At 40.4% G+C, this 12079-nt stretch overlaps 1 protein-coding gene across 1 annotated transcript in view; it reads right to left on the bottom strand.

Moving 5' to 3' along the window:
- The window catches only part of arhgap21b (Rho GTPase activating protein 21b), a 34414-nt gene extending 24170 nt beyond the window's left edge, over positions 1 to 10244 (bottom strand). Inside the window, exons 1-4 of the mRNA XM_070844643.1 lie at positions 10078 to 10244; positions 8861 to 9060; positions 2387 to 2569; positions 2201 to 2222 (exon numbers count right to left, since the gene is read on the bottom strand). Of these exons, the coding sequence (XP_070700744.1) occupies positions 2201 to 2222; positions 2387 to 2569; positions 8861 to 8932 (277 nt within the window). The 5' untranslated portion in view covers positions 8933 to 9060; positions 10078 to 10244. The remainder of the gene's footprint in view (positions 1 to 2200; positions 2223 to 2386; positions 2570 to 8860; positions 9061 to 10077) is intronic.
- Between the last annotated feature and the right edge of the window lie 1835 nt (positions 10245 to 12079).

Raw genomic sequence — 12079 nt, 5'->3', positions numbered from 1 at the left:
CTAGATGATCTAACTGAAGTCTGGCAGAGGAAGTACTCTTATATAATGACTGTCAGGGCTTTGGAGAAAAACCCAAGTTGTCCTTTAGACTAAATATATCATACAGATAAAGTGCAGTTTATTCTGAAGAGGGTGAGAAGTGCCAAAAAAATCAATTTATGAATATAAAGACTGCATCAGAGATATGAGAGTGTGGCTCTCCCCTCCATCCTTTTGATGTCCGCCTATTCCTGGCCAGCATTCTACAGTGTGGTAACCCAGTCTGGACTTAAAATCATCCCAGGTTGTCTGTTTTTCTTCTTCACTTCTGGCTTGCTCCCTACAAGCTCCAGTGTCCAGTATTATGCAACAGCCTTCTTTAATATTCTCTGGCAGTCGGAATTCAGTCGGAAGCTGCAAAGCTTCAGACTAAAGGGTACCACTAAATGTCTTCCACACTGTTTCAGTTTTTGAGGTAAATTATAAATCATGACTGCTTTAATGGGAGCTGGCACTCCTGCACTGCTGCATGAAGTTTAAAATATGGATGATAAACGAGCTCTGTGTATGCTTTCCAGCATATCTCTGTCTATATCACAAATTCAGAATTGGAAGTGACACACCACAATACATTATCATGTAGTTATGGCTATATGCTGTATAAAACATTAAGCTTACCATTTGTTTCTTACTACAGTGCGATACATACAATATGCTGTGCAATACACACATGTATATATTCTTTTTTTTCTCATATTTTTATTTTTGTATTTATTTTATATTTGTTATATCCCTTGTTTGCACTACTTCTGTTATTGACACTTTGTTTCTACACCTTTCTGTCTCCTCTGTTGCTGTAACAAGTGAATATCCCCAGTGTGGAATAAATAAAGTCTCTCTTATCTTATTTAGAGCGATCTCTATCAAGATAAAAAGCTATGTTGTGATTTGAAGTGAGCATGCAATCCATTCAAGATTTTAATGATGATGAATTTAAAGAAAGCAACAATTATCGTTACAGACAACTAATTCAAGCGTGTGTCTGCAAATATGTGCAGATGACCATGTGACTCTGTGTGGTCTGTCTAAGGAGTGGTGTCTCCGTGTCACACTACGCAACAGCAACATATCTATAGCTGGGTGATACAGTGTTATAACATCAATAGTACGAAATGGCACAAAAAATCTGGCAGGATTTTAGTTAATGTAATATGTCTTAGTGTTTGCGCCTTTAAAAGGCCGCTTTGCAGTCATGTGGCATACATTTCTGAGCTTGACTGACTGTAGTGTTATGTGAGTGATCAATTATGAATGCCTCTACCTGTTAGGTTACCATATCACCTTACTCATGTTTTTCCTTCATCAATTTTCGTGCCAAAAACAACATCTCAGAACCACAAAAAATCCTATCAAATCATGAAAATAAAATGACATCAAAACATAATTTGATGTTAGGTAGAGACACTGTGGTACTTGATGTTATTAGTATCATTCATCAGCATTTCACATATGTATGACAAACGTTGGGTTTCCCCATGCGTAATGAAACTAAAAGAGATTACTTGTGCATACAATAATTCACTTCCTCAGCATGTGCAAGATGAATTACTGTGGTGCTTTCCTGTACAATTTTTCTCCCCAAAGAAAATAAATGTCTAAGAGAATTACTGACGTCCACCCTGGACAAATTCCAGTGGCAGCAACCTCCTCGTGGTCAGCAAACAGCAACAGACTAAAGTGTTAGGCCTACAAACAAGCTAGTGGGATATCCCCTTACAGTGATCGTGGACAGGCAGTAACAGAGTTAACACAAAGAGAATTCACTTCAACGGGAATCAACATTCACTTATGCCAGGAGTTTAATGTGCGGTGAGAATGGTGAGAATGAGAACCACAAGGGGAAAGCACACAACAAAGTAAAACTGAAGCCATCTCTTTCTGACAGCCTTTTTACTATGAGGGCTAAAGGCAGCAAGAACAACAAAGTAAAACAATATGAAGAGGTGGGTCACTGCAGGACAGAAACAGGTGATGCTGACCAAACCTTTCATGCCTCCACAAAGGTCAGTGACACACAGGAGCTACATTGTTCTCATTGCATAAGGAAGCAAAAAGAGCCAGAGAGTGGATGGATTAAGAGTCATTAGAAGTCAGAGACACTGCTCTGACTCAGCAGTGCTGAAGGACAGGCATGAAGAGAAACAACTGTTTTTCTGCTTACCTCTGCGGCCATGCTCTTCTTCCTGTAAAAACACAGAAATACTCGTGTGACTTTGTTGCTCATGGTCATAGAATTTAGATATCAGGCCTTTCGTTGACTCAGTGTAATCTAATGTGCTAAGCAAATAATACTCCGGTGTATGAAACTCATGAAAGCTTCTGGCAATCTGACAATCTTGAAATTTACCTGGAAGCAGTGCATGGTCGACTCCGGTGGGTACACGATGAAGTGACGCAGGGTGAAGCCGAACCCGTGGGAGGTTCGACGCAAAAGCACGGTTTTAGGTCTGGGCCATGAGAACGGCTCCTCTTCTGTTGGGTATTGTGCTGAAGGAGAATCAGGCAAGCTTCTCCACTCTGGAGAATCATTCTACACAAAGAGAAAGACAGAGAAAGGAATCTAAATTATGGAGTCCTGTTGTCACTTTTACACTCATGAGGACGTCTAAAAGAGTTCAGAAATTCAAAACAAAATTTTTAAGCAGAAGTGTGAAATCTGGGAAAACCCCAGTGCTAAAATACAAAAACAATGTTACTAAAACTGCAACACAAATTAAGCCATCCCTACTTTACACACCACAAATTACTTTTTCAGTGGAGTTGCTGTAAATAAACACCATCCGTCATTCACTAAAGTTGCACATAGTTTAGAAGAGAAGAGGCTTTTGTAAAACAGTACTAGCTGTACAGTGTTTAGTCATGGTCCAGTCAAGGTATCCTATTTTCACAGCTGGAGAGTAGAGCATGTCAGGCTTCAGGGCTTTAGACACCCACCCCTGTGTTTACTGGCTATTTATAGCCTCACACCTTTGTGGTATCGTGTGTGCAGCAATACCCCCCTTTCCTCAGATCTCCCCATATCATATTCCCTGTTCCAGTACAACTTTCAAGAGCATCTCCGTTCAAACAGTCTTATATTTCCACACTGAAAAAGTCATTTTTCCTCACCCTGTCTCAAACAAGCTCTCCCCCTCCCCCATGAAACATAGACTTTCCCCCACACTGCGAGGAATTTGATGAGCTAGCATTCACGCCATCTCTGCCTGGGCAGATACGTTGAGTAAAATGTCAGAAAATCAGACTAAATTACCTGCGCTTGAACATAACCAGTGCTACACTATGATAAACAAAGCATATACAAGAGGTTTTCCTACTTGTGATTAATGCAGCTGCAAAACTGAAAGAAATATTTCTGTAAATCTGACCACTATGTTTTCATCAAAAGAGAAATCTGTAAATCTGTACAGCTCTCACACTTGATCCAGCTGTTGCAGGGAGTGGTGAATGAGCCAAACCACATTTCAAAAAACAAACACAAGAAACAATTTGTTCACACCGACTTAAAACCACCAAGATCCAGTCAAATAGCTCTGAGCATGTCACTCGATGTACATTCAGCCTCACACTCAACAGTTCATTAGAAATACACATTGTGCCTGGAGGTGTTTACCAAGTTAAAGCATGTTTCATTGCACTTTTTCTTACTGCTTCTCAGCAACCATTTTTTTCTGCATTTCAACAATATATTCCTGAATGAGGCAGTTAAAACACTTGGATCAAAGTGTATTTGAAGTGACAACCAGAGCGGTTTAACAGATATAAGGAGTTCATACTTGCATACTGTAGACAGTAAGGACCCAGAGCACAACTGTGGCTGGCTGGGAAACAGATCTGCAGGTGCAGCTGACACCCATGTATTTTGATGAAACTAGCAAAACAGGTTTTACTATGTATAACGAAGCTTTGGCTGTTCTGCGATACCACAGTACATCCATGTTGCAGTCTGAGTGAGCCCTTCATACCACTACAAAATATTCAAATCCATATCCAGAGAAGTACTTGTGGTGATTTGACAACAGACCAACTGGATGTTTGAAATTCCTGCATTACTCCCCTCATGTCTCCGGGTCAGGCCAATCCCCGTCTGCTGGATCTGATTTAGCAGCCAGTGCACAGGGCAATTTCCAACCCTCTGATCTTTGGATGTGGATGACAGAAGGGGTTGTGGGGCTCCTGACAGACACATGCCAAGCAGTGTTATCATTGCCACTTGCATCGTTAATGCTGTTGTAGCATTCCAGCTCAATCAATTCCAGATCCACTCGTAATTAATAAAAAAAAAAATTTTAAAAACATATATCGCGGATGGAGAGCGAAGTAGGGCGCTGGTGTGAACCTCATAGACCAGATTAATAATGCTTTCATTTTAAGGCTCTCTGTCTTCAGTGTGAATAAATGGGCTTGGGGCTGACAGCAACAGACAGACTGGGAAGTTGGCAAGATTAACAGACTATTGTTTTTGGTCTTTTCCTAGGATCTGGTGAGCTTTATCCTGTAAACTCATCCCCAAAAATAAAGATGCATAATGGCACCAGTGCAACAACATCTAAAGCTGGTGTTTTTATAAGGTTTCTGGTCTTCTACGTGTATACCTACCGTACAGTGTACTGAGATGCCTGCCACCAAGTTCAGTTCATTTTTAGAGACATTTTCATTGTGTGTCTCACAGTGGAGCAATGTTGTATAAGCTGCAGCTACAAATCTATCCATTTAGACTGAAGCTTACACATTATTCCTGAGCATGGACATAAAACAAGCGTGTAATGCACTTCAATATCTATTCTTGTTTGACAAATGGTGCACTGTTTGTACCAGTATGTTAAGTTTTGGGCTAAATCCAAAGTACATGTGGTCATTTTCTGAGGTGACTACATCACTGGTTCCCCTACCACTGAGATTAAAGGGAAGGCAAACCAATACCTCCCACTAACATCAGAAGTTTTAGGGGGAAACACTGTAAATGAGCTGTTTACACACCACAAATGTTGATTTGTAAAGGCTAAGTGCACACTGAAAAAGAAACTGGAATTTCCACCTAGTTCATTTTTAAAATATTATGAAACCACACAGCATGGCCTGTATATTTAAAAAACCTCTGCTGACATCACCAAATGACACATTACAAGCACCACATGACATCAGCTCTAAAAACATCAGTCAATTACGCAGTCTTAAAATGTGAAGAAACCTAGTTCTCTGTGGGCTGCTAAATTCTACACCACATCCCGTCCAAACCAAGCACTTAACTGTGAAAAGCCTTAAGATAATGATACACAGGGCCACTGGTGAGCCCAGGGCGTTCCAGCCTTGTAGTGCAGACAAGGTTAGAAGCATCATTGCTCATCCTTTGTAGACACATAGTGCATTTTGCGTGCGTGCCACACGTCTGGTTGTACTTCTACCGACACATAATAGTCCTGTGGCTACTGTTCATGCAAGATGTCTTCCTAATATGCTTGCAATTCTTATTTAAATTTTCTACAAGACATGTATTTTACCAATTGTAGAGTTGGGCAATAACCAATTTCATATCAAAACTGATGTTAATTGTCAAAAATTCTGTTTTATGCACATTGGTTCAAGCAGTAGAAATCTAATAACTAAAGTGAGTGGGTACAATAGTATGAACACCTGCCCAATATGATGCAATCTAATACATTAGTCCTGAAATATCGCTTTTGAGATGCTTACAATGTGCTATTATAATGCCTCAGATAACCAGCGATTCCGCTCTGACCATTTCACTTTTCACTTTCTGATGCTGTACTGATTTCTGTACTGGACAAAAATGCCCATCAGGCAATAACTGAAACTACAGTTGTGGTCCAGCAAATAATCTAATTATCCCTCATGTGAATGCACACATTAAGAATATATGCATTTCCTCACTTCTCGTAATTCCCAGGAAAAATCAACACAGAAGAAACTGAATAAAACACGCAGATGCCACATTGCATCTGGTGGTAACTGTAACCCTGAAAGAATTAAGGCTGCACATCACCCTTGTACAGGTCTAAATGCGAAGTAAAATTAAAAAAAATATCAACAGACCAGCCACCATAGCCTCTCAAAGCCATAAGACTATATTACTTAGCGATCCCACTCTCATCTGTGGGATGGAATGACGATGCTTTGGTTTTCTGTGGAGAGTAATTTCCAAAACACAGCTGCTGAGTTATTTCTCTCCAAAGCCTTGCCCAAGCTGTACACTGAACACTTAGATTGGAAGAAATGGATTTAAGATGACATCGATATTTTAACAGCACAGAAACTATGCGATGAGGGAAAAACTGGATCACATAGGCCATCTCTTGTGCTTTCCCCTGAGACATTGCAGACACAACCATAAGGCAACAGGAAGTAACAGACTTCTTCTATCCAATTGACGGTCAATTTTCCCTTCCGATTGCCATCAGTTAGCCATACGATGCCTGCACAGGGGGTTCTGCAAAAGGCAGCCAGCCTAAATGAGATAAACACTGAGCTTTAATGAGGCCAAGATTGTGGGGACAGGGGGGTCTGTTTGTCAATAGCCCCCTACAGAGCTAAATATGGACCACACAATTCATTTCACTCCACTCTAATTTCTGTTGTTCTACAGCACCATAACAAGCTGAAGTGCTTCTCATCGTATAAGACAAATGAATGATACAGTTTGCCGCAATAAAGATGCTAGGCTAATATAGAAAATCCTGCCACAGACATACCACACAACAGCAGACTGATCAGCATCCAATCTAAAATGTCTGTGCATCAAGCAGAGGGAGGAGACATTAAGTCAACGCTGACCGTCTGCTATTTGGATTCAGCTGCAATGTTTGAATACCATGCACTATTCAGCTGATAAAATGGACAAGTACTCCAGTGTAGTGGGGGGAAAAAATCAAAACACCAGCAAATTAATCAAAAATAAATAACTCCTCTATAAAGTATACAAGCACCATCTACTACAGTACAGTGTGAAAAGGTCGAAAAGACTACATGACTATTGCAGTATTACAAGAGAAGAATGGCTCGTCTTGTCTGCCATTGGGAGATCTTTAAAACATGTTTTTCAAAAAATAGAAATGATACATTTTATGAATATTATGCTGCAATATAGCACAGTATACTTGTATTATAAATATTTTCTAAAAATCTAAATCCGATATGACTCCAATTTTAAGATAAGAGTTCTATTCATTTCCACAAAGCTTTGTTGATAGTCTCTCTATGTGCTTTACTACACTTGAGACAGTGACCAGTCCACATCTGCAACAGCAACAAGGCTACGCTTTCCCCGAATAAAAACAAAGACACACCCAATTACCACCACTATCTCTTTAATCGACCAATTGTTGTTGTTTTTTTTCGTTTGGTTGGTTTTTTTCTTTCAAAGACACATTTTAAAAAGTGATTTAAACCATGCACTTATGAATGAAACTTCTTAAATCATTAAATCCACAGTGTCATCATTTCCAGAAAATCCCAGGACCAGAGACTCCAGGGGGTTTCCGGCTCAAAATTAGCACATGAATTGGTTTGTGTGGCAGCCTTATTAGAGGGGCTGCTAAAAGGATTTCCACTGACTGCACTGTACAGACCATACTAGCATTTAGAAAAAAAGAACATGTTCTTATGCACGATGAAAAAGATTCTTTTCTACAAGGAAAGACATTTTTCATTATAGATACTGACAACTGGATATTGCCTGGAGTTTTTTGGGGGGAATATGAGCACATTTTCTGCATGTTAGGTTCTGTTCTGCTGTTAGGTACCATCAGATCCATTCATTGAACTCATTTAGAAGTTAAGAGGCCGTAACCAGATGGTCATAACAACAAAAGGTAAGCACATTAATTATCCAAGTTTGTTTTTGAGTCATGGCAGTGAAAAAGACTCAACACAAGCGGTTTCTGCAGAATACCCTCTAAATGAGCTCCTACTGTGTTTAAATGTCAAAAATGCAATTTCAGGGCTCTGGGGGGAAAACTCATGAATATAAATAATTTAAAAACAAATCTAGCAGGACTGATTTTTTTACTAGCTAATTGATTCAATAACTTGTTGAGTACTGAGGTATCCTTTGCACTCCTTTGCTCTGTCCAGTGATTTAAATTCAGAGCATCTAGTCTGTCAGAGGCAACAACATAAGGGCCTTTACATCCCTCATTTACAGACTATTCACACAGAAGCATGGAGGCTTAAGTGAGGGGCTGAATATTAGATTTAAGGCAATGGGGGGAATGAAAGAAAACTACGGATTCCATAAATAGGTGCCGTTCCATTTCAAAACGTACAGATTGCTATCTAGTTTAGCATGAAGGTCTTCATTCAGGGGACAAGCTTTCAGAGGAGCAGATGGTGTCCTGTCTGGTATTACAGGGGTCAGAGCTTAAAAATCTGAAAGACGGGTCTTGAATAAACTGCTTCAATGCCATTGTCTCCTCCCACTTCCACTGGTGATGAGTTTGACTAAAAACTAGATACTGTTCTGCAACTGAAACCTGTCTTTTGACATCTTCATCTGCGGTGATGAACCGCAGCAGGGCACAAGAAACAAAAAAAGAAAGCACAGACAATAATAACAAATCTAGCGGTTACAATCAAACAGGCAAAATAATGAAGCACGGGTTAAGTTAAGGGCAATACAATGCAGCAGGAGTTGTTACAAGAAGTAACAGCTGGGCCAAAGTGTCAAACACTTCACTCCCCCGCAGGAAGACGTGAAAACCAGAGTCAGTTGCCCCCAAAAATCACTTTCATGGTCACCAATTGAAAACTTTTGTGCAACATTTTATAAATAACATAAAAAGTCTGAGGTTTGAGTTGTGTTGTTTACCTCACAGAAAGAAGATCTCGCTTGCGGTCTCTCATCATCCTCACAAGAATGAACCCAACGTGATGCCATCATTCAACTTGACTTAAAATCCTGTTATCCGCCAACGCCCATATCGAAAAGGTAGCTCCAGTGGGATTCAAGAAAATATGTTCTCCTCTGTCCTATTTACGCCTCCATTCTTGCTTGATTTCCTAGTCCATCTGTAATGGAGAGAAAGCAGAGAGACATATGTTATTACTACATTTAGTTTTGTTGAATTGCAAGCAGATTTGCAGGCTAGCATACCTCACACTATTCAAGAGTCTGTAAAAAAAAACAACATGAATCAATACCTCAGTTGATGAACACACAAAATAGAAGACTATCCGTGATTAATTCTGGAAAGTCAACATTATGCAACGGGTCCTAACATAATGCTGTTTTCTACCTGATGCCTGTGTATCTCGGCTTAAGAAACCATGACACTGTGATGCTGGGAAACGGGTTGATTTGCTGTAATACAATGTAACCCCGTATGATGAAATGTGAGCACAAGTCAGTTAACAAAGCTGCTTACTAGTGCAAAAGTACTGCAAGCAAAATGTACTAATTGAGTATGATCTTAGGTTTTGTGGACACGCTGAGGACATTGATGTATGGACCACATCACCGCCGCATTATTCACGCTACAACAACAATTTAGGCTTGTTGTCATCAGCTTGAAGCACAACAACGTGGATGGACAACACTGCATAATGAATGGCCAGTAACAAGTGGACTACAGACGGGAGGCAGCGCGCAATGAAGGTCCGTCACATTTGAAAATAAGTCACAACACACTGACAGAACCGGGATTACAAAGTATAAGTCACTTAAGTCCATTGTAATGATTGTATTTCAGTGATAAAACCACCGGTTTTGGCCATTTAGAGGTGGTGAATTTGAATTTCTCTTGTTTGAGATCGATGGTCAACTCGGGCACGAACAGAGCGTGTCGGGCTGTTGTTCTCAAGCGCCCAACAAAAGTAGCTTTTCCTCTGTTAGTTTTATTAAAATACCACCACAACAAAGTTTAAACATCTGTGTGAGGCGCTGTAGCCACTTTCCGCGTTGTATACTTTGTGTACGCTACCTGCAAAGCTTGTAAAATGGTCAAAAAGCAACAACCAACAGCGGCAACAGGCTGCTAGCGGTGCGGTTAGCATCCATGCTAACGGTTGGAGTTTAAACAAAGTTACCTGTGTAGTTGCGAAGCGTCTTTGCAGGCGGGTTACAGCGGCGGCGGTTGTCCATAAAAGCGAGCAGACAAAGTACAATCATAGCGTGGGGGGTTAACGATGGTCAGGCGTTGTCATAATTTAATATAGTTTGAGTACAAACGGCTTCCCGGTGATTACTCCAGACCCACTCAGGGGAGGCGCATGGTGCAGTTTCGTAGCTGGAATTTTTCGCTTCCAGCGTTCCTGACTCTCAGGGAGTCCACCTTCGGTCAACAGGACACTCTCAGCCAATCACAGGCCGCGTTGTATTTGACGGGGCCAATCAGGTGCGAGTTTACAAAAAGTCGGCGCAGCGCTGTTAAAAGGTGGTGTTTTCCAACCGTTCCGACAGAGCTCAGTGAGTGGGGAGACACACACACACACACACATCATCATCTCGTTCACAGAGTAGAGGCGACACAGATACTCGGCGTGAGTAGTACACATTTAAGTTGTTTCACAAACCTACCCGCTGTCTGTTTCATATAAACAACAAGGCTGGGCGAGGAGTCACATGTCCTGGTTCAAAGGGAGGTCGAGCAGGCCTGGCATGTGGATGGCAGTGCATGAGGAATGTGGGTTCACACATACCACACAGCATATAATCTTTGCTCTCATCGTGCTGCCATTGTATAGCCCCCCAAAGCAGATAATTCAAATTAAATACCTAACATTGGCAGTGCTTTGCCACACACCCAGTCTCAAACAGATTGTGGCTGTAGACTGAAATACATGCGGAGATTCTCAGGGCCCTGACAAATGTCCCTTTTATTCCTCTTCAACATAAGGGACCACCTGTTCTTGGGATTGGCAGCTTTTGTTGCAGAGGTCAGTTAAGGGAGGAGACTTTCACAAAGCTGTCCTGTCCAGCCAGTTCTTCCTCCAGTGCTGATATAAAAGCTTTGGAAAATAACTTGAAAAAGTTAGACTATTATCTCTGTTGGATTGCGTTTGACCAAGTACTGTACTGAAGTACAATTTTAAGATTTTTGTACTTTCCTTGAGTGTTTCCATTGAGTTACTTCATATTTCACAGCATTCATTTGACACCTGTAGTTAATATTTTAATTGCAGGCTCCGAGTTCACATACAAAACATATGATTAACTCGTAGTGACAATAACACTATTAAAAGTAGTTGAAATAAGCTCCAAATAATCAGGTATAATAGTAATATGGAACATGTACACTAACACATTAGTAATAATAATAGTCCAATAATATAATAGAATTATGTTGACATTGCTCCCAGAACTATGCATTACTTTAAATGCACTACTTTTAGTCATAATGGAGTGTTACAGTGTGTTATTGTTACTTTTACTTAAGTAAAGAATCTGAATAGCCTACTAATAATGTAATTCTATTGGAGTACTTCATCCAGTCATTCACTCCAGGAGCTTAGTTCTGTTCAAAGGTCAGAGAGTCAATTCACTGTAATCCCCAGCAGACCTCACAACCAAGAAAAAAAACGGTTTTGTCTTCATGGCCCTCGGTGTTCCCAGCTTAAAGACTGGGAGTCATATGTCAGACGTATACAAAGAGCACGGCAGCTCAACACAACAGACTCTCCTTTGTTCATTTTACTGGTTCATTTTAAATTTACTTTTTTTTTTTACATGGTCAAAGAATGGTAACCTGGTGTTTCAGGAGGCAGCTTTGGTCAGTCTTAAAACCAGAAAGATACAATCACACAACTGTGAACAAAAAGTTTAGGAGTTTTGGAAATTGAGGAGCCTTTGAAGGAGGACGCACCCCAGCAGCTTCATGCCAAAAACACGTAATGACTGTATAAAAAGAAATGATTAAAACCATTCAGCACGATGTTTCGATGACTCAGAGCACTCCTCTGTGCTCTATATCATCAGCCGAAGAAAAACATGTGAGGTACACAACGCTTTTCTATCTTGTGAGCTCGACCAAGACACCACTTTAAACAAGAAACACTGAAATGTTAAAAACACTTTATTGATGGTAAATCA

The sequence above is a fragment of the Pempheris klunzingeri genome, chromosome 15 (genome assembly GCF_042242105.1).
Source record: "Pempheris klunzingeri isolate RE-2024b chromosome 15, fPemKlu1.hap1, whole genome shotgun sequence".
NCBI classification, from domain to species: Eukaryota; Metazoa; Chordata; class Actinopteri; order Acropomatiformes; family Pempheridae; genus Pempheris; species Pempheris klunzingeri.
This window is presented reverse-complemented; position numbering and strand designations above follow the sequence as displayed.